This window comes from Erithacus rubecula, assembly GCF_903797595.1.
Source record: "Erithacus rubecula genome assembly, chromosome: 4".
Classification (NCBI taxonomy): Eukaryota; Metazoa; Chordata; class Aves; order Passeriformes; family Muscicapidae; genus Erithacus; species Erithacus rubecula.
The window spans coordinates 5,755,185-5,778,483 of record NC_136686.1 but is presented as its reverse complement, the minus strand read 5'-3'; the positions used below and the strand labels follow the sequence as shown (position 1 = coordinate 5,778,483).

The 23,299-nt window shown below is 39.6% G+C and overlaps 1 protein-coding gene across 2 annotated transcripts in view; it reads left to right on the top strand.

Moving 5' to 3' along the window:
• The window catches only part of ITPR2 (inositol 1,4,5-trisphosphate receptor type 2), a 237,105-nt gene that overhangs the window by 79,848 nt on the left and 133,958 nt on the right, over positions 1-23,299 (top strand). For both annotated transcript variants that reach the window (XM_079304200.1, XM_079304199.1), the window contains 8 exons: positions 9,926-10,119; positions 12,337-12,469; positions 13,321-13,378; positions 14,906-15,071; positions 16,875-17,048; positions 21,733-21,822; positions 21,960-22,085; positions 23,155-23,277. In XM_079304200.1, the coding sequence (XP_079160326.1) occupies positions 9,926-10,119; positions 12,337-12,469; positions 13,321-13,378; positions 14,906-15,071; positions 16,875-17,048; positions 21,733-21,822; positions 21,960-22,085; positions 23,155-23,277 (1,064 nt within the window). The remainder of the gene's footprint in view (positions 1-9,925; positions 10,120-12,336; positions 12,470-13,320; positions 13,379-14,905; positions 15,072-16,874; positions 17,049-21,732; positions 21,823-21,959; positions 22,086-23,154; positions 23,278-23,299) is intronic.

Genomic DNA, 23,299 nt, shown 5'->3' with positions numbered 1-23,299 from the left:
GGATCCACTACAGATCTTGAGGAATGAACAGGCAAGCACAGAAATTGATTTTGGGAATTTTTTCCAGATCTCCACTCATTCTAATAATAAGGACTGTTCACCATGCAAAGCTGTAGGTGCACATTGCTTTTCCATTTATAGTAATTATAAGATGGTACACCCAAGGGTTCCCTTCCCTTTTTACACAGCCTCTGTTATGAAACTGTGTTGCTCAGAACATGTTAGTTGTTTTATTAGTTAACTGTCCTGGCTTTTTACTGTCTCCTTTAATTTACAATCCTGGTGTCTTAGGCTATTAAAAAGAATTAAAGTAGAAATTATTTCAGTCTGGGCTTTTTTTAGATTTTAAGAAATGTGATGGCAAAATCACAATGGTCCAGCAAGTGTTTTCTTATTCATAAAGACAGATGGATTGTTCCCTGCCCCTTTCAGGGTGGTGGGAGCCCTCTTTCCAGTCAGGGTGAGCTCTTGCCTTTAGAGGAGGTCAGATTCTACTCTTCCTCATTCTCCAGACTGCAGCATCCTCTCTGCACGTCCAACACTTATAACAGTCATACCAAACCTTTGCAGAATATTGCAGGTAGGTGTCCCTCCAACACATTATTACTCTAGGGATCTGCTGGTTAACATAGCTCCCTTTTAAAGAAAAAATAGCTTCCCTGAGTTGCAAAGATCATTACATTGATGTTCTTTAAACAAACAAAAATATTGCTTCTGTTGTGATTTTTGTGTATATGTTGTGAATGTATGGGAGTTTAATTTTGGAGTTTATAGAGGCTGTGGGGTTTTGCTTGGGTTTTTATGTTTGTTTGTTGGTTGAGGGTTTTTGTGTTTTGGGTTTTTTTGGGTTTTTTTTGTTTTTTTTTTAAAGCTCCTAGTCAAGGATCATGAATGTCTCAGCATAAGCTTTAATTCAGTAAGAACATGTATTTAATTCCCTGAGCTTAAGGCTTTGAAGTGTAGCTCTAAACTTCAGTCTTGACAAACACTGAAATTCAGTCATGATGCCTGAGACTGACAGTTTATTGGTATAAACAAATATGTTTCAATTTTATCAAGCATTAGGGGCATGATCCTGTAAATGTTTTGTAGAGAATGTGCTACTGAGTACCAGCTTAGGTTCTGTATATTTTAATCTTCATCACTATTGAAGTGTAAATTTGCATGTATTGATATTAAATCTATATTTAACAAAAAGATTTTGTCATAGCTAAGCCAATTCAGAAGTGTAGTTATTTCTGGGCTCTAAGAAAAATGACTTGAAAAGAGATTTGCCCAAATGGATAAGTCATGTAATTCCTATTCTACAGCTGTAGTAAATACAAGGTAGCATCTCTGTAGAAGTTAAGAATTTTGATCAGGATCTATGTATTTTACATGATGGGTTTTGTATTTTAGTTTTCTTAAAGTGTATTGATTTCTATGGGAAAAACAGTGCTGAATAAATCTGAGGACAGGTAGTAGGTTATGCTGCCTTTCCATTGACTTGCTCCAGGTCAATAGTAAGAAAAGTTTCCAACATCAGATTGTGCTAATGTTAGGTTGTTGGGAACAGGTAAGCTGCATTCCTGACTGGTTTAACTAGTCCATATTGTAAAAACTCTAGTCAGGATTTTTGGAAATATATTAATGATGGGTGGAAGAATGTGGTGAGTCTTGGCTGTGGAAAACTTTCTTGGAGGTGTGCACCTCAGAATTGAAACAACCAGATTTTCAACCAGCAGTCTTAAGTCTTCTTGTTTAATATTTATTTCTTAAGTACACCCACTTACTTCAGTAAAACTACTTGTTAGTGAGGAATTACATATGACAAGTGTTGAACTGTTGAGGCAAATCTGCAAAATGGGATGTATTTTTAGGCTTAGTGGAAGTTGCATGAAGACTTAATTAACCTTTTACCTTAAGATGTCCTTTTTCCTCCTTGGCTTAAATTTGGAGCCACCTTGGTGGTTGAGGTAGTCCTTGATGTTTTTAATGGGTTTCTCTGTCTTAGTTTGGCAAAGATTCTAAAAACACAGAATCATAGTATGGCAAGGAAGGAATTTGGAGGTCATGTCATTCAAGCCCCCTGTCATGGGCAGGGACACCTTCCACTATCCCAGGTCACTCAGAGCCCCATCCAGCCTGGCCTTGGAAATTTCCAGCTATGGAGCAGCCACAGCTTCTGTGGGCACCATGTGCCAGGACCTCAGCACCCTCACAGGGAACAATTATCCATCATATCCAATCTAAACTTACTCTTGTCAGTGTGAAGCCATTCCCCCTTGTCCTGTTCATCTTTACATTATTGTAAATGTTAAGCCTTACTTCCTCTATAAAGCCTAATTTTAATGCCACTGTCAGATATTTTAACCAGAATTAAATTTAATGTGCATGTAGTTTTCATGTGTGACCTTATTTCATGAAGACAGATTGGAGAAAGTTGGCTAAGAAACATGAGACAAGATCCTGTAAAAAATAAGGATGAATATTTTTGGAAATGCTTCTTATCTAGATTGCACCCTAAAAATGAATTGACTTGAAAATCTTGCAACCACCTTCTTTTTTTGTTTCAGTCAGTGTGTCTTAACTTGGATTTATTTTTGTGGATATTTGAAGCTGTTTTCTTTTTCTTTTTCCCTTTTAGATTCTAAAAAAATATATGTGTTATACAAAATGTGTTACCTGTGTCCTAAAGAGGTTTTTTTTTTTTTCTTAAGGAGAAAATGAGGATTTCATTTAGTGGTGCTGTCATTCTGGCACCTTTCAAGAACATTATAATCTCTTGCAGCTTTAATTAAAAGGTAAAGCCATTGCTTTCCTAGTAAGTGCACCCTGCTGTATCATTCCAGAGTAAGGAGCCAATCTGCCTTGTCCAATACTGCTAATTTATTCTCTGTGAATTAAAATGCACATCTTTTTCTCGGTGCTATTTGCTTTTTCAAACAGCTGATTTTAGTCAAACCATGCAACTACAGCATATGTCAGGTCTGAAAGGGGAAGCAACATGGTAGTAGCAGCAGGTAAGCTACACATTTGCCATGCAGCTCAGTGCTGTTTAGTTACTGTGTTGTGTGGGTCAGGGGACACTTGTCCAGGCTTCTGTCACTGTGTCACAGCCCAGGAGCCTCCTCAGCTCCAGTTAGGTCACATTTTCTTCCAGCTCTTTTGGCTGCAAGTAGAGGTACACAGTGACTGGAAGCAGCAGTGAGGCCACTGAGTGTTGGGAATAAAGCTGCACCTGCCTTTCCTGTGGTCCCTATGGGTCCTCTGTGTCCAAGAAGGAGCAGATTTCATCTGAGATTATCAGAAATTAGCCTGCTGTTTCTCAGCCCTGCATCTGTGTCTGTTACCTGCACTTTTGTCTAGTTAACAATTTGCAGTATCTTTTTTGAGGCATACTTTGATTTAGCAGGGCTAATGAGGCAGTGGCTGCCTGGCAGGCTGGAGCAATAATTTATACCAGCAGTTTACAAGAAAAGAAAGGTTATAAAAGGGAAAAGCCAAGTAAACTGTCTTAGTCACAGATACCTACAGAAAAGAAACTGCTGTTCAGTGAGAGTATTGCCAGCCCAAAGGGGAGGTCAGTCTGAGAGCTTAATTCTGTGGCATGAACCATTTCTCTTTTCTCCTTACTCTTTCCCTCATTATAAGACCCATGCATTAGTGGGATTCCAGAAACCATTGCTCTTCTAGGAATCAATGTCTTACACATGTAACTCAGCTAGGAGGCTTGATTCCCATGGTGCTTTTTACCCACAAGGCCAGCATGCTGATGTATGTATTTTTTTTCCTTGGACTAATGTCTGTGGCATGAAAGCCATGCTTGACACTACTTTGTGATTTTGGGGAGAGGCAAAAAGCCCAGAACCTGCAGAATGTCAGGAGAAAGGTAAAGTTTGGTAGAGTTTCACCATGGCTGGGCAGCTGAGAGTTTGTATATACAAAGGGAGGATGTGTGGCTGTGCTGTGGCGAAGTGGAGGCTGGAGTGGCCAGGTTCACTCAGGGGCTGGGTAGCAAATGTGTGCATGGCGTATTTTAAGGTTTTTTTCCCCTTGTTTTGCCTCATTACTTCTGAGGACTATAAAATATGGAAGTGGTACCTCACCATGTGTCCTTAATGCCAGGTATTAGGTTTTCTGTAAGCCTTACCTGAGGTCAGCTAGTTATTGAGCAATGAAAAATGGTTAATGAAGACATAAAGTGTGATTCTTGGCCTGTTTATGGTAGGTTCTGAAGTCTTTATGAATAAATCCTGTAGGAAAAACTGTAAAAATTAATTCCTCTTTCACAAGCAGAGCTGCAAGGCTTTAATGCTTCTGGCAAATAAGATATACCTCTAAACGGTTTGAAATAAAATGTGTTCCTTTAGGTAGTGAAGTGTTGTTATTATATGTCCTTAAAATGGCTGTAACTTTTCATGAAGAAAAATTAACTTGCGTGATGCAATGTAGCCAAATCAGCAAAGAAATTTAGAGCTAAAGCTGTCATTGCATTCTTAATCTTGCCCTTGGTATTTGGACATTGCTGTACACCTGGTTCCCTGACAGAGGGTCCCTGAGGACTGGTGGTATTTTGTGCCTTAAGATGGCACTGAAGCTTTCTTTGGGAAGATTTTGGTGGAGCAATATCATAAATCTCACTGAAATTCCTAAAACCAATGATATTTAGAGTTTTGATGTTGTGAATACTGCCATAGGTCCTGTGTGCTGGCTTTGGCTGAAGTATGTGTCCTAATCAAAAGCATGCTCAGGTTTGACATCAGAGTTTCTGTAACTTAATAACTACATAGACCATGTGAGAACTGTCATTTTTATAAAACCTTTGATTTCTTCCTCCTACCTCCTCTTTTATTTGTAAGCAAGATTGAATAATATATTTGATTTTTATGGTCAGGTTAATGAAGGTTGTTGGGGTAGTAGATGCACATACATTTGTCTTTTCTGGTCATTAACAGATTTCCTGAAGGTCTGATCAGACCTTTCAGTACCTGCAGGGAACCTACAAGAAAGTCCAAGGGCATAATGTGACAGGACAAGGAGAATGGTTTTAGATTGACACAGAGGAGGTTTAGATAGGATATCCGGAAGAAATTGTTCCCTGTGAGGGTGGTGAGACCCTGGAACAGGTTTCCCAGAGAAGCTGTGGCTGCCTCATCCCTGAAATTGTCCAAGGCAAAGCTGAATGGAGCTCTGAGAAACCTGGTGGAAGGTGTCCCTTTCCATGGCAAAGGGGTTGGAGCTGGGTGGTCTTTAAGGTCCCTTAAACTCAAACCAGTCTGTGATTCTCTAACTCCCATTTAGGTACTTAGTCTCCAGAAACATTGAGCATCCAACTGGACCAGCCCCTAATGAAAGCTGCTGGGTGTTAAAATCATTATGAAACTATGAGCACTTAAAAATTTTCTGTATAGGGAGATGAGCACTGTGAGAAACTCTTCAAGCTTGAAATGGTTGAGCAGTTTTCAAAACTGAGTCCTAGGGAATCCATCTTTCATCCCTCTGTGTTGAGGACTGAACAGCAATGACAGTAAGAGCAGGCTCTGTCCCCCCATGGCAACTAGGGACCAGATCAGGGGCTTAAAAATAATTTTTAAATAAACTGCATGTTGGTTTCCTGGCATCTCGGGGATTTCTGTGGAGCAGAGAATTGCTGCCTCTGTGGAGCAGAGGATCTGCCACTCTTTGAGGCTTCCACTGACTATTCACCCTCAGCTTCTGCGTGGTTCTCTGCACTGTGTGTGAAATATCCTAAATTCTGTGCGTCCTGAAGAGCAAACTGAGGATGCTCCATAGCAATGGGCTGGGAACAATTGGAAGAAAAGGCATGAATTGCCAGCTGCCTTTGACAGTTGTTTTTCTTAGTGAATATGGTATTTTGTCACTTATCATCCATACTGTATTGCATAGCAGATTGTTGTTTACTTTTATATTCTGCTTTTAGAATTTTTGCAACCAGTAAATGACTTATCAAGAAAATATGTTTATGTAGAAAATGAAGTGTCAAATTATCCACTGTTTCGATTACTTGGGTGGTTGTTATTTTTTTCCCCATAATTGACTCCTCTGAAAAGCCTTTCTTCTCAGAGAGGCCGCTGTGTTGTCAATCGTGCCAAATTGTATAAGATTATGTGCTACAGTTTTGTGACAGAAACTGATACTCATTAGGAAGTTGTGATCACTGTAATAAAAAGTAATGAAAAGGAGATGCACAGTTGTCTATTGAGAACATGACAAGCATTCACTTCTTTCTTCTTCTTTCAGTGTCTGTCAATCTGCAGCTTCTTTAAATAACCACTTGTGCATAGTGAATTCACTCTTCCATGGACTAATCTTGTTGAGACTGTACATTCAATAGGAGACATTGCTAATGGGTCCACTGCCTATGGAAGGCTTTTGGCATCTGACTTGCCTTGGCAGAGGGAGGAACAGAGGAGGGAAAATTGCAAAAAGATTCAAGGAGATTTCTTCGTGTTCTTTTCCTCTGCTGGTCAGTCACAGCTCTGAGCTCTTCTGCAGCACTTTGCTGCTGGGAGAAGTGGTTGGTTGCACACATTAGCACCTCACAACACTGCAAGGACTGTTCTCTCCCTGCCATGCTTCACAGCCGTAAATAAATGTTAGTACCTTGACCTCAAAGATGAGGTCAGCAGGTTAAGGGTGGCAGTACCATATGGAGGCACAGCTCAGGCTTCTTTTCACTTATCTCTAGCAAAGTGCACATAAAAGTAATCAGGGTTCACATCTACTTGCTCTCCCTCCTGATTTATCTCAGTTAACTAGCTGAGGCAGTAAGTTAATTTTTCCTTGGTCATTGGTATTCAGGAAGCACTTTGGAGATGTGACTAAGATCAGAGCTCCCTGATTTTAGTCATTGTGTGCACATGTACTAAGAACTTTTTTTTATTGAGCCAGTGTATTTTGTCTTGCTTTGTTGCAGGCTTAGCTGACAGAGATCCAGTCCCTTTTTAAGCTGCAGTAACCTTCCTGTGTGCCTTACCTCAGGGAATCACACCCTTCCCTGCTGGGACAACCACGTTAAAGCAAGGCTGCTGCTGGCCCCTCCTGCTTGTGACTGGCAGATTTAAATCCCTGCTTAACACAGTCCAGGCTTCCAAGGCTGGGCAGACAGCTATGAGCATCACCAGTGCTGATTACTGGGGTATCTTTTGGAAGAAAAGCTGCTGCCCACTCCTTATGTATATGAAATATCTCCATGGCTTCTCTCACAAAGTAGAGTAGCTCCTCTCAGTGTTGAGACACATCAGCTGCTTCACTGCCATCCATAAATGTTTTGCTTGACTGCTGTCTGCTCCTTGGAGAGGGTTGCATATCCTCAGCATCCTGCAAAACGTTGTTGAAATACCTTTCTTGAAAATATATGCTGGATTGCTCCAGTTGCTGCAGTATTTTAACTTTGGAAATGTTCTCTTCAAGCCTGCTCTGAATTAACTGAAAATTATAGTCAGCATCAAACAGTCAGTTAAAAAGTTTTCCAAGATGGTACCTTGTCTCCCTGCTGTTATTAACACAAATAATGCAGAATTGAATCACTGCCCATTTCAGCTGTAAATACTGAACTGGATTAAGTAGACTTTTCTCCTTTCCTATGCATTAATGAAATGCTGTTTGAAATGGCAGGGCTAATAAGTACCACCTTAATCCTCCTTCACTTTCCCACCTCTGTCTTTTGAGAACAGTTGCATTAAGGTCAATAGTGAAGGAATGCTGTGGACAGAGGGTTTATCCTTATTACTGACACTATTGGAAAACAGCCTCATAGCTGCTTCTCACTGATTTGTGCCACCTTTGACCACTGGTGTTCTGTGGGTAACAGGGAAGGACAGCAGTTGCCTCCTTTCTTTTTATTTCCTAGATGCTTTTCTAGTTTCCAGTATCACATTACCTGAGTGTCAGAGTCTTTGCTGTTGCAGGCCTCTCACTGTCCTTCCTAGAGGTGGAAAAAGTGGTGTACTCATTTATGGAGGTCATCCTGAAATGCAGAGACAGTGACTAATTCCTCTTTCATGGGAGGAATTGAATGTCATTCCCTGCCATGCCTGTGCATCACCCCAGTAATAGCTGAGAAAGAAGTAAGATATAGTCTGGGCAAAATCCCAGCTTTCTTTTTCCAGGAACATGAGGTCCACCCAAGATATTGTCTGATATCTTGTCCGAACTTTTTTGTTAGCTTTACACTGAATAGATGAATGGTGGTCAATAAAAATTCTTATTTAGCACACTGGGAGAAAGGAGTTGGAAGTGGGAGAGAGATATCAATCCCATGTTATTCCCACACTGTTTTGCTTGATTTAAAACAAAACACACTATTTTCGTTTTGTGTCCTGAAGGGTATTTGCCTTGATTTTATTTGCTTTGTGTATTTTGCCTGTGTAAGCAGTTAGAACTTTCTGTGCCTGCCTACTGTAAAGGATCCAGCCATAACTGGACTTCAAGGGTTTTTTCCCTAATTGTGCAAAATCAGAAGTACATTTTCCCCATCTCTTTTGTAGGGACTTGAAGTATTATTTTCAAAAGACTGAATAAGAGTAATTGCATGCTAGACCAGATGCTGAATGGGACCTGGCACTAATCTGCCTCATTCACTTGGAAAAAGCACCTTCTTTGAGAGTCTCCCTTTTAAAGTCAGGGCTAAAGGCATCCTCCTTCCATACACATTGTAGTTGAGCTATAGGGATTGAAGAAAGAAAGGTAAGAGGAAGATTTTTGCCAACAAAATAAAATCCAGCCTTGGCTTTTTACAGCATATTATCTGGGAAGAGGGTTTCTTCAGTGTGAGCAGAGCTTGGCCATGGTGTGGTGATTAAAGTGTACTAAAGGACAGGCAGGAAGTAGTCAGGCTTCTCTCAGCAAAGCTACATTTCCTTCAGTCTTTTCTTTGCCTTTAGTGTTGCCTAGGTCCTGGAACTCTTCCTGTGAAGAGTTCTCCTTTCCTTTTCCTCCCCTCTCCTTCTTTGTAATTCATGTAGGCAGGTAGCATGATATTTTCATGCTTTCTTGTCCCACCTTTGCAAGGAAGTCACTGATTCACTGAGATGCTTTTCCCATCAAAATTCACTATAAAATCCAGTATAATCTGGTCCCAGTACCTGTGGGAACAGATGGTATTTCTTGGTAGATTTTGCAGTACACCATTGCAATCTGGTTAAAGGTTTTACTACATAAGTGTAAAATAATTTTTTCCCTCATGAACTTACAAAAAGCACTGTGGTTACAAATTCCAGTTTGCCTTTCAGGACAGCATTCAAACCTGGCATTCTTCTGGGACTTTTTTTGAAGGGGAATTTTTGGTTGTTTGTGCCAGTTGGGTTTAGGTTGTGGCCTGTCATTTGAACCATACAAAGAGATTAATCAGACTGACACAACCTCATCTCTTTACTCACTTTCAGTGTGATTTATAAAACTCCCCCCATGTTTCTCCAAATTGCAGCAATAATTGGTATTAATAAAATACCAATAAAAGTTTTCTAATGATAAGCATAGTCAGGTACTGGAATTGCTTGCCTAGGGATGGTCTATAATATTGGATATGCAACACTCAGTTTGCAAATATTCTTATAGGTTAAACAAACTTCTTTAAGAAATTATCTTAATTGTGGATAATACACCTTCAGGCAAAGGAATGGGTGAGATTTCTTTAGTTCCACTTTGTATAATTTGTTGAACATGTTGACAAAACTCTGGAAATATTTTGGCATATTTACCATCTGTTGACCTGTAAGAATTGATATCTTGGAAAATCAGTGTAGAAAATTTTTTTCCTAATTGGGTAATTTGAATGAACTCAGGAACTGAGGGCTTCTTTTTCAATATGCCTCTTGAGACTGAAAAGGGGTTTGACAGCAAAGGGGTGTGTGTTTGATACACAGTGTTGTAAATATGCTTTAATCCTAGGAACTATGTCTGTGGTTTTTTTTATGCACAGGGAACAACGTCATGAGGACCATCCATGGGGTAGGAGAGATGATGACCCAAATGGTGCTGAGCAGAGGGTCTGTATTTCCCATCAGTACCCCTGACATACAGCCAAGCATTCACCCAAGCAAGCAAGCCAGCACTGCAGACAGTGAAGATGTGATTGTAATGGACACCAAACTGAAAATCATTGAGATTCTGCAGGTAATAGTGAGGGGTGGCATATTACACAGCAGTCATTTCATGGCTCTTTACTCACTTAGTGGCTAGTTCTGTTCTTACTGTTCACTGGGTTGCTCATTGTAGAACTAACTCCTTGATATGAGGAAGGATAGTCCTCTGTGTGAGCAACTGTACAGTTGTGGTCTTCCCCCTGTTGTACCAACTTCACTTTTGAAGGAATGGGATGCTGCAGAAAGTCAGAAACTTTCTCACTGCCACTGTACAACGACAGAACTTGTCCTTTAATCTGCCTCACTAATGTTTCCTGAAGACAGTGTGTTTCCAGTTTCTTCCACACTCATTTAACCCTGGGGTGGTTGCTTGATTTAAGCATTTGACCCCTCTGTTGCTGTAGTTGGATAAAGTGCAGAATTTGCTCTGGCCCCACTGAAGTTGTGCGAGGCTGCACATTTTTGCATTGCATTTAATGCATTTCAGACTTCCACTGTTGGGCCGAGAACAGCCTGTGGGTTGTGTGATTTTTCTCCCAGCTGACCTGACAAGCTGTATGACACCAGCCTGCCTCCTGAGATGCAGTTTTCACTTTGTGCTGTTAATAAGTGAAGTGCCACATGCTTGCCCTGTGTATTGAATCCTGGTTTCTGCAATGCTAAGGCCCTGAAAGAATGTTTCAGTGTCTTCTCTAAATTTTCTGGATTTCTTGGTACCAATGTCACTTCTGAAGGACTCCATTTGTTCTGATTTCTCATAAACAATTTAGATGACTCTAATTACTTGTCATCTGAAAGGCAATCAATTGTTAGAATATACTCAATACTGCATTCCTTGGTTCCAGGTCTCCTTTACTTTAAAACTCATAGTGCAAGACAGAGTGTTATGAAATTATATCACCTGAACAACACCATTCACGTGTATTGCTTTTCTTTTTCCTTGTTTTTATGACTGAATTTCTCTCCATACTGTCCTGCTTTACTGATCAATACCTAGGACCTTGTTCACAGCACATTTATTGCAAGAGCACTCAGGATTGAAGAGCACTTAATCCTAATTTCTTACTTAATCTGTGGTTTGTTAGTCAAGAATTAGTCACATGGTCAAATTACTTCAGATAAGCAAGTTGTCATATGCTGGGTGAATCCCAGTAAATGTGCATAAATATGGTCCTAGCCCACAAGAAATACAAAATAATTCAGTTTTGTTTAAAATTCAATGAAGGAGGATTAATTTAAATCATGTTGCCTTCCATTACTGTGTTATTAGTCTCAAAGGTGAGTAAGAATATTTTATTGTACTAACATGCAGAGCAAGTACAGTGGTGATTAAAGCTGTTCTATTCTCAGAAATATTTCAGTTTATAGTAATTTAATTCTCAACATATCTTCCTATTGCTTTAAGTAAAGACTTTTAAACTTACAATTTCTATTCTGCCCTCAGCCAGAATTAAACAGATGGTCTGATAGACTTAGTTGATGATGCATGGACTTGGGAAATTTTTATTTTTGAAAATCTTGCTTGTACAATTCTGGGGCAACCTAATAATGGAACAAAAATAGACAAATCCTATTACAGTGGGTCTGGGAAGCATGTTTGGCTTTAGCTGTAGATCAAAGAAACAGGTTGCCAGCATTTGCTAAGTCACCTTTCAGATCACCTGTCAGCCCTGGAAACTCAGCATGTCTTTCATTCCCACTGATTGTAAAATATGTAAAATTATCTTAAAGATGTTTGATTACGTGCATGTGTTTCCTGTGGATAAGAAGCATCCATGTGTATAAGTATCAGCCCTTAATTTGATACTAATTCTTCCAGCCTAGTTATTTTCCTCACTATTCCAATATAAAAGCAGCACTTCCAGGTCTGAATTAGGATTTTTCCTGTATGAGTTTCCAGTGTCACAGCTGAGGAACAAAAAGGCATTTTTGAGGTATCTTAGAGGGTAAGTCTTGAGCCTGTTGTGCTTGCTCTTTATTCCACTCCATGGGGCACTGGAAGTCCAGCTGAAATATGAAATAATTGATGTCAGTGTGGGTTTGAAGACTCTGCCTCACAGGCAGTGAGGATAAGGCAGTGTTGGAGCCCCTGGGCACACCAGTGGTACTCAGTAATCCATAGGGCAGAGTTCAACATGTCTCAGGATAGGCAGGGTAAAGAAAGGAATCACAGAAAACTGGTGAATGTAATGGATTGTTTTTTCATAGTAGACTTAAATTAATTTACTTCACTTTTTTTTTCTTGTAGTTTATTCTTAGTGTTAGACTGGACTACAGGATATCCTACATGCTGTCCATCTATAAAAGAGAGTTTGGGGAAAACACTGAAAATGTTGACTGCTCTACATCATCCCCACCTGACACACCAGGAGCTGCTTCAGGTAAACCTTGCTATTTTCTTTCAGTACAAAGTAATTCTGGGTAGATGACTGCAAACACTGAGCTCAACTGCAGCAGAAAGGTACAGGCTGCTGCAAGTAGAAAGGCTTGTGAAAAAAAAAAAATCTAAGGAATTGCGTGATTTTTTTTTTTTAAATTTTTTTTTTTCTGGCCTATCCTCTCTAACAAAGTGATTCCTTTTTTCCCCACTGCATGGTGGCAAGTGGAGAATGATTGGGGATAGATGAGGACAGGTTTAATTGAGGGGAGTGTGGTACAAGAATGATTTGGCTTTCCAGGGAGCCTTCCCATGCACACAGAAGTGCCCAAAAGGTCTGTGTGAATACCTGCTAGCAGGGGAGAATTGCTCTAGTTGGAGGTGAGCAGATATATAATACAGGGGCACCAAAGTCTTAAATAATTAGTTATATTAAAGCCATTCTAAAGCAAAATGATGGTGTGGTAAGTAACTGGGTTTATGGTAAATATTCTAAAGTTCACATATATGCTTTTGGGTTGGCTCATGTAAGAAAAAATGTAAAAGTTTAACAACTTTTGTCATTTGTGGGCCACTGCTGGTGGCTAGTACAGCTCCAGCACTATGTGGCTTTGGTTCATCATTACAATTCTCTTCCTCAGGAATAGTGATACACAGTTTAACTCTGCCTTATCTCCTGTTTGTTCTCTGCTACTCTTGCAGAAAGCAAATTTTGCGTGGTTAGGGAATGACTAGTCAAACCTTTACTTGTTACCATCTGCTTTAAAGAGGAATAGAATTCCATTTTGCTGTGCAGAATAAATGATGATCATTGGCTTTTAAAAAAATTTTTTTCTCCTTTTTTTTTTCCCTCAGCAATTGTTCCTGACATAGATGAAATTGCAGCTCAGGCTGAAACCATGTTTGCTGGCAGGTATATTCTCTGAAGTTTTACCTATGTGTTTATTTATGTATTTTTTTGTTCATGTCAGTATTTCTCATGGCCAATCTCTGTTTATTCTGTGCTTATTTTTATAGCCCTTTCTCTTCCTTTGCCTGCTTGTTAATTGCATAAGCCATACTTGAACAGAAACGTGCCAGGAAAGACCTGGATTTCAATCAAGCAAGCAGCCCAGCTGGCCTGGATGGCTGTGGGATTGGCTATGACCACCCTCTTCATTGTAAGAGAGTTGGTAGAAAGTTATTGTCATGTTCCCAAAGGCAGCTGGGGAATGGTGTACAGGTGTATTGGGCTAAACCACACTAATTTTCTATTTATCTTGCAGTGCCTCACATTGGTGTTGAAAAAACACTTTTTCTAATGTGTCTTATGGCTACAGCCCCAAATTTCCTGGATCAGCAGCTTGCTGTTGACCCTGAGTGTTTCTCACAGAGCACATGACCTGTTCCCATTGCAGTTGGTGTTCAAACTCCTTGGGAAAATCATGCCAACAGTAATCTCTCCTGTGACTCCTCAGATCAGGAGTGGACCATTTGCCATGATCTCCTGGTCCACCAGAGGCCTGTAGATCACAACTTATGCTTGCAAAGTTTTGGATGGGATTTTGCTATGCTGTGAACAGAAAAAAATAACCCATGGAAAACACTCACACTGGAGAGTTATTACCATTATCACTATATTGGTTTAATTTTATGGGTATAATTATAATTATACCAGTAAAAATTAATTCCATTTAGACAAGGCCACAGACTTTAAAGTTTTTCTTGGAGCTAAGGATAAGGATTTGTAATGTTGGGCACTGTGATCTTTCCTCTCTCAGTCCCTCATGCATTCTCAATTACCAGCACAAGCAATGCCTCCAGGCCTCTCCTGAACTCCCACAATGTAAAACAACACACAGCCCTTGGCATCTGCATCTTTAAAATGAACAGAGAGACCAAATGGTTTCTTGGAGACATTATTTCTGCTTTGATATGTTAAGTGTAAATCTGCTTTCTGCTGTTCCACTTTATGAATATGATTCCAGAAATATGATGCTTTTGGCAATTATTGCTATTTTTGATCTTATTTTTTCTTAAATGAAATTTTAATAGCAACTGAAAAGGGAAGAAGTGAAAAAGAAAGGGTCAAAGTAATCTCTGATGAAATGCAGTTTACTTCATTTAATTTGGATTGGGGAAGAGCCTGGCTCAACTTACGCACGACATAAATGAATGCTTTTACAACACAGATTTTAATCACAAAGTGTGATACATTTCATAGATACTTCTGCTCCATAGTGTCCATTCTGCTACAAGACTGCTGCAACAACTGTAGGATTAAAGTCCTTATAAAATATGTAAAATTCATAATTTCCTTCCTGTAGCATGTCTGATTTGATTTTAAGAGCTGTGACAATTGAGTGAAGATTATGTATAGAGGCATATTTATCTCAAGAGCTTTTATTTTTTCTTAATTTCTTCACTTTATTTGGTCCTTTTTCCCCCATTTCTGTTGCAGAAAGGAGAAGAATGCAGTTCAGCTTGATGATGAAGGGGGCAGAACTTTCTTGCGGGTCCTCATTCACCTCATTATGCACGACTACCCTCCACTGCTCTCAGGGGCTCTGCACCTGCTGTTCAAACACTTCAGCCAGAGAGCAGAGGTTCTGCAAGCCTTCAAACAGGTGTGGATGGGCTGAGTGTTATCCCAGGAAACTCAATGCAGGGCTGGCCAAATTTTCCAGAGGCTGCTCTGCTATTTAAATTGCTGTTTGTTGCATGACAGTGTTATTTCCTCAGAGGTCGAGTGTCAGCAGACTTCTTTGGCCATATGTGCTGGTGTATGTTATAGTTCTGTGCCCCCAGAAATTGTTACTTCTGGCACTTCACCCATTAGGGAAAACAGAGGTCCATGGTGAGCCTCTTGCAGGGATCCCTCAGGGACAGAGCCAGTGCCTCATGTTTGGCAAGCAGTGTCCCCATGTCAGCAGTGAGGCTTCCCTTGTCTTCAGAGCCACTTAGGCTGGGTATTGTTATTTTGCCATTCACCTGGTGCTTCTAATTCTATTTCAGGTTTCTTTGCCTGATAGAGCAGGAAGGCAGGGATAGAGCCAAGCCTGTTTTCAGCTTGTACCCTGTCCCTCTGCTAACTGTGCATGTGCAGGCTCCATGTGTCCATGGATTAGGATGGGGAGATCTGATGTCATGGGGCTGCATGACAGAGATGCCTGTGTTACGTAACCCTTTGTAACATATGTTGATAAGAACATCTGATGCTTATTTCAGGAGCTGGGTAGCGTTTGTCTCATTGTTATGTAAGGTGGGGACGTTTCTCTCCTGTGCAAACAGATGAATGATAAAGACCTGAAAAGCTTTTGTTTAATGTTTTTGTTGTGCAACATAATAGCCTCCCACCAGGTATTTAAAGTTAGGCTGTGCTGGTTAGTTGCATAAATAGCTGTTATTCCCAGGTAAGCAAGGGCTGAGTTGCTTAACGTGTTTTTGTGAAGGGTGGAAAAGGCTAATGGAGAAATAAACAAAAAAGGCTGTAGAGCACGTGGAATAAGAATGCCTGCAGCTGAGCAGCATTCATAAATTCTGTAAAATAACAAGGTTTTGCCAAGCCAACAGAGATGATTATGATGAAAACTTTATATTACAAAATAGTGAATATTTGCCTGGATGTAATGTGATTTTAAAAACAACATCCCTGTAAATGCTGTCAGTGACTTTTACATGAGTATGATTTCTTAATAGTGTTTATTAATTTACTGTAAAGATTGCTGATAGTTTTTTGGCATATTATCTTCATTAATAATCTTGGGAGAACAGAGATTGTTACAAAGAAAGAAAATGTGTAGGTCATGCTAAATCAACATAATAGTGAAAAATCCCAGATAATTTGAGTAGTACAGAAAAAGGAAAAAATGAGATTAATCTTAGTAAGTGGCAACCACTCAGATAGTGAGAAATTCCATGAACCTGAAAGTCAGTTTGCCAGATATATTCAGAGAAATTTTTCTAAGCTGGCCTAAAATTTTTCAGTATTTGATTACCGTGGTATAGGAGATCATTAAAATTGCTGGCCATTCTGACTTTTCTTTGGATGCCTGCAGTAGCTTTTTCTAACTATTGCTTTAATAGTGTGTAACTATTATTTAATGCCATGAGCATCATGATAAGTGCATCAGAACTCACTCTGCACAGAACCCAAGAGCCTGTGCTGAGTATGTTTTGCAGTGTATTCAGGAAGGTGAGAGGATGTTGTGAATGCTGTAACCATCCTGTTTTGGGCATCTACAGCCTCTGGCTCTGCTAAAGGTTTGTGATGAATGGGGGCTAAAAGCCTGTGTGTGCCATGTTTCAATTGCACAGGGGAAGGTTGCACAAGGAAAGAAAGGCTTAGAATGGGAACTGTCAAGCAAATTACCCAGACATAAGTGCTGGTGCTGCTGCTGTAACAGCTTTACAATTTTCTCCATTTCCAGGTTCAGTTGCTGGTGTCCAATCAAGATGTGGATAACTACAAGCAAATCAAGGCTGATCTTGACCAGCTACGTCTGACTGTAGAAAAATCTGAATTGTGGGTTGAGAAGAGCAGCAATTATGAGAGTGGAGAGGTGGGTGACAATCAAACCAAAGGGGGAGAAGAGCCAATGGAGGTGAGTTTAAAGACTTTGTCAGAATTGTTTCAATGTTGGTAGTTTCATGAACAACTGCAAAATCGTGGTCTGGTTAAGCAAAGTGGCAAAGTGAGAAAGTGAAATATTCTGGCTGAGCTTTGGGAACTGACAGAAAAGGAAATAAGACCTCTGTTATCAATTCAGTATATTATTCAGTATTCTCTCCTGATGCTTTCAGTAACTGCATTCTTACATCACAGAGCTGCCTGCCTTTCTTGGTGCAAGCCATACTGTGCAGTAGCACTGTGGAAATAATCTGGGAATTGTGTGCTGGCAGCTGGGTTGACTTGCTGGAGGAAAACAGGAGTAGACAGTGTCCTGCAAATAAAAGAGAGGAGCACAACCAAACCCATGTTTTCAAACATCACAAGTAATTCCACTCTTCACCACATGAGACTGACCTAAGAATGTTGAGATTTTGTAGGCAAATGGATGTTTAAGTTTCCTTGGCCCTTGTCATACCACCTTCTCAGAATATATTCTGATTTGATGTAGAACTTGAACCATAAAGACTTTTTTTTTTTTTTTTTTTTTTTTTAAGATTTCATAGCTTGGCTTTTTTAAATTTTGCTTTTCTGTGGAAACTGAGGTCACGATTTAATCATTTAACTCCAGCATGAGCTTACAAGAAAACACAAAGTATTGCTGTGATTGAGATTTGTGCCATAAGATAGATAGAACATACTTTTCCACCAATATTTATTCCCACTTTTCCCTTTTCATCAGAGAAGGTGGGGAGAGATGATCAGCTGTGACTTCTGACACAGCATTTTCCTTGTTCTCTTTCCTGGTTCCAAGAAGGATGGGCAAGGAAGCCCCCAGGGAAGTAGAAAGCCAAGTAGAGGTTATTCACCCATGGAGAAAAGAGAGGATGCTTGCAAATATCTGTGACACACACATTGCCTGTTAGATGGGAAAGCAGATTTTTGGTGGCTTCATGCAGGGGCAAATCCAACACTACAAGGAAGAATCCCAAATTCTTGCAACAGTGTAGGTCCTACTCTTTCTCTGACCTATCTTAGCTGATGCTCTGATACCACATCTTTAGAGGTGTCAAAATTAGGGAGGAATCTGGAGTTGGAGCTTAAGTATGTGGTATTTCCATCTTTCTTTCCTCAAGCACAGCTCTAGTAGAAAAGAAAATGTTCCTTTATGTATTTAATGAATTGAAAAAGTAATGGGGAAACAGAAAACAGAATTGCATCAGGATTACAAAGTTTTTTTAGCTATGATACATTTTTAAAATGTTATTTATTCCTATGGGCAGCCTTGATAGCAAGGAAACTCCAGAAAAAGGGGGCACAACTACATGTTTGAAACAAAGGCACCTCTCAGTCATATATTTTGAATGTGGGGTTTTTTTCCCCCATGAGGCACCTGTGGTTCTGAATGGATTAGCAGAGCTTCAGTAGATGCACAATATTATCTCTGGCAGATCAGAGAGATTATTGTATCAGAGCAATAATATGTAATCTGCTGGTTAGATCATCGTGCTGGTAATTCCCTGAGAGCTGTGCCAGGTTACAATAGCTCAGAATCTTGTCCATCTCTTTTTTTTTTTTTTCCCTGCTAAATTCTTCTTTAACAGTGAAGAGGTGTTTTTACCTAGCAAAAAAAAAAAAAATAAAAAAAAAAAAAATTACAAAGAGAGTCAGTACTCTCTTTGAGGTCTTAAATCAGATGTAGGAGGTGTGATGTTGGGCATAGTCTACAATGTGTGAAGCAGGTGGTTAGCTTTAAGCAAATAAAAATCCCATGAGATCCATGCTTCCTTGGCATGGATACTGGGTATTCAGAGCTGGAAGAACCTCTAGGTCTTTAGGGAATATGCGTCATTTGCCTCTGTTTAATTTTTTCCAAACAACATTAAAGTGTGCACAAGGACTTAAATGATGTTCCAGAACACTTATGTTAAGCCCAAGTTTCTGTTGTCACATGAAGCCTGTTGAAAGATGTGCACAAGAGTTTAAAAATATATTTTTTTTTTTTCCTGAGTCTTCCTGAGTAACTGTTTTCACCTTACTATCATAATCTGTGGGCCTTCCTTCTTTTTTTTTAAAAAGTAATATGACTCCAGAAATGGGATTTGTAGAAAAAAGGGCCTTTTCTTATAAAAGTATCCAGAGTTCTCCACAGGAAAAACTGGCAAATCTTCCATCTATGCAGGACTGTCTTGTTAGGGACTGGAGATCAGACTTGGAAAGAGTACTTGGATTTAGGTCAGGCATAAAGGAGACATCAATAGGGTTAGGAAGAAATGCTGAAACTGAGCTCACATAAGAGCCCTGCTTAAGAAGGGGTAATCACATAAAGCCTGTTCACTTGGTTCTCTCTAGGAAGGGTGTTCTGCATCTGTGTAGATACCATGTGATTTTTATTGTGTTGTCCCTGGAGGATGCTTTGGTGGTATACCACCAGAAACACAGCTCTGAGGAGGAGAAACAGGCTCAGTGAAGGACTTTAAGGTGCAGCTGGAATAGAGTGCAGTGGCATTTATGGAGTTTCATCTGCTGAGAAAGTTCATGAGATTTCAAGTGGTCTAAATTTTCAGCACCTATAAGCACCTGGTGTTCTCTTACTTCCTTTTTTTTCTGGTCTGTGGCACCTTGCTTTGGTTCTGGGAATGTTTAAACAACCATCCCATAAATGTTGAGGTTGTGAACTGAGAATTCTGTGTGGGTCCCTCATTCCTCTGGTAAGGAAATATATCCTGTGGAGGGCAAAGCTGTGCCATGGGGACACTGGCATGTTCCTTGCACTGCTGTCCTGCTGGGGTGAGGGAGACTGGTCAGTGGGGAACTGCTCAGACTGACTGCTGGAATCTGGGTCTCCATGGGCAGCTAGCAAGAAAGGATGTAAGACTGATGCAGAGTGTTATTCTAGGAATTCCATGGATAGAAGAAGTAGTCTCTTTCAGAAAATATAATTTCCTAAAGGTGGGGTACTCAAGTGAGAACCTTTCTCTCTGCCTGTAATCAGTGAGATCTCTATGCCTGCTTGTCCCCTGTGGAAAAATGTGACAGGGAATGTCTGTCATGGGGCATAACAAGGGCAGGTGTGCAACTGAGTGTTTTTGGTAACCCAGTGGTGTGATTATCTCTTGGTAACTACATCCCTGGCATACTCTTATGGGTTCAATAAACAATTGTTTATTTTGTTAAGAAAAAAGATAGATTCAGCAGTTTAATGCTGATCAGTACTTTCAGATAAGACATACAGTTCACATGGATTATAAAACTACTTTGATGAAGGAAGAATGCTGATAAAACTAACAGGTAAATTAATCTTGGTTAACCCACAATCCCAGAATGGAGGAGGGTGGTTAATTATAGCAAAAAGCCTGAAACATCTCCCAAAGTATTGATTCAAACAGCTAGAGAGACAGCAGCCTGCATACTAACAAACCTAAACAAATAAAATCCACTCTTGTTACATAGATCAGCACTGAACAGCAGTGCTGACACTCTTATAAACAGCTTCCATGGCCAAGTGGTACAGCTGTTCTTACCTCACTGGAAATTAGGACCAGATGGGATTTATAGAACTCCTGAACTGCACCATCAGCTAAGAAAGTTCAGAGAGAGGTTTCAGGACATATAAACATTCAGTTGGCGTGCGTATGTTTGTTTTAGTGTATTTCTCTTTTCTAAAACAGTAGGAAGTTTGAGAACACAATGAAACACAGAAGTGCACCTGTTTCTTCTTTTTTTTTTAAATGCTGTTACACTGGTCTGCATCCTTGTGGTCATACTGTGAATCAGTCTCAAGATCTGCTAGAGCTCTTCTTCATGCTTTATGACTTCAGCATCTGAAGTCCAATATTTCAATTTATTTTTGTTTCCTATTAAGAAAGACTTGCCACAGCTGACAGCAGAAAAACCCCCAACACTGCCAGTATTCTTAGTGGCAGTATTTGTGTGCATGTTCTCCCATGTTTTGATTGAGAGATATGCACGGAAAGGTGCGTGGGTGTTGGCAGTTCCTTGCTGACTTGATTTCTCTTATTTATCATACCCAGCTGGGGCTTTCCAGGAGCCAGGCCCCAGAGCATTCAGCATCATGACTTCATGCTTCAGTTTAACATATGGTTCCTATTTGTTTTTAAATCTTTTCCTGCATTATCCAGAGATACAGGCAGAAGCATCTCCTCTGTGGGAGGAACATCTCTAATTTCCACATGCTGCTTCTTCCTGTGCTGTTGAGAACTCCACCCTGTTTAACTGCAGAACTTGTCTTAAGCTCTTTCTCCAGACTTTTTAGTGGTCACATATACAGATTTTGTAATCTTTCCAGCTGCATTACAGATTTTTGGAACATGTGGTCACGACTGAAATACACTCTTGGTCCATCACCTCGCAGTATTTAAATTCCTTGGTGTGCCTAGTCTGCCATTTAGGGACATACCCTTTCAGAATGATCAGAAGCATGAAGACATAAAGTAATTCCCTCAAATTATATTGGAAATTTAAAACAAGGGAGGGAATTGAATGTAAATCTTGTCACTCATTGGATAAAGAATAAACGAGTATTTATTTATTATTGACATTATATCAATTCCTTATGAGCTGCTGTAATACTTTGGCACTTGCTGCTATTAAATACAGTTAATTTATGTTGAGGATATTGCAATAAATCCCCACTTGTCATGTGTTTTTTATTACAGGAATCAAACATTTTGAGCCCAATACAGGATGGGACCAAAAAACCCCAGATAGACAGCATTAAAAGCAATAACTACAATATTGTTAAAGAGGTTAGTATATCTTGACATACCTGTTTGATTGGTCTATTCACTAATTTTTTTGAAAGAAAGTGTCTTTGTTTGGTTTTGTGTGACATGACTTGCTTGCATGCTTATTTATTTGTTTCTTTCATTTTTTAAATTTATAGATTTTGATTCGACTCAGCAAACTTTGCGTTCAGAATAAAAAATGTCGGAATCAACAGCAGCGTTTACTGAAAAATATGGGCGCCCACTTGGTAGTCTTGGACCTTCTGCAGATCCCCTATGAAAAGGTTATTTTCCTAATTTTAGTAGTAGAGAACATGAACTCAAGAAGGGAAAGGCCTCAGCAGGCCCAAGAATCAGTGAAAGTATTTTTTAAAGACTGAGTTGTCAGCTGTGGTACAAACATGAAATGATGATGTCATTTTCTACCTTAAGAATAGTGAGTTTGGGCTCAGTTTAAATGCAACTGTCTGCAGAGTTTAAAATTTAATATTTACTGCATTAGGTACCTGAATGTCACATGCTGCCATTTCTGTACTCATTCCTGAAGTAGGCAAACCAAAGCTTTCAAGAATCAAATCTGAAATAACTACTTTGTTTTTATGGTCAAAGTCTCTAACCTAGTTCCACTTGCCATTTTTTTTCCCAAGATAAAGTTATTTGGTACTGATTTGGTGGAATTGAGCATAGAAGTGAATGAGCTAGATAGGCTTTGAAAGAGCATATCTTGCTAGATCTTCTAGGAATCACTGAGAGGAGGTAAAACCTCTGCTGGATTATGTTTTTCTGCATGTTATGTTACAGACATTGGGTTCAGCTGTTGTCAGTAAAATAGTGCTTGTCCATACAGGTGGCTCATCAAATCATACTTAGGATACTACATGAGAGGAATATAAAATGGGGGGAAACTAGAGATATAATGGTGTGGGAGTATGTGTATGAACACATGCACACATACATCTGTTTCTGTATGTAGCTATAGAAATGCCAAACCTTTGCCAAAGCTTAAAACTAATGCAGAGAGACATTTTTGGTTTGTTTTGCTTTAATTTTTTTTTTAAAATCAAGTACCTTAGCACTTTTTTAAACTAGGAAATTATAGCCACACATGAAGAAATCTTACTTTGATTGTGTGTTCCTATCTGTGATTCCCTATGGTCAAGTTGATTTAGGATAAGGTACCTCTGCTAATGGATTCTAAGGGAAACTACATCAGTTACTTTTGCCAGAGCGAGAATTCCTGCCCTATAAAGGCTCAGGAGAATTGGCTTATTCCTGGCTGAATTGATGTTGTGTGGTTTTAGCAAGTATGTTTAGGTATAACCAGCTGATTTTGTTTGTCCTTTCTTCCTGCAGAGTGATGAAAAGATGAATGAAGTTATGAATCTAGCCCACACTTTTCTTCAGAATTTCTGTCGAGGAAATCCTCAGAATCAAGTTCTCCTCCACAAAAATCTCAACTTGTTCTTAACTCCAGGGGTAAGTATTCCATTTGAAATAG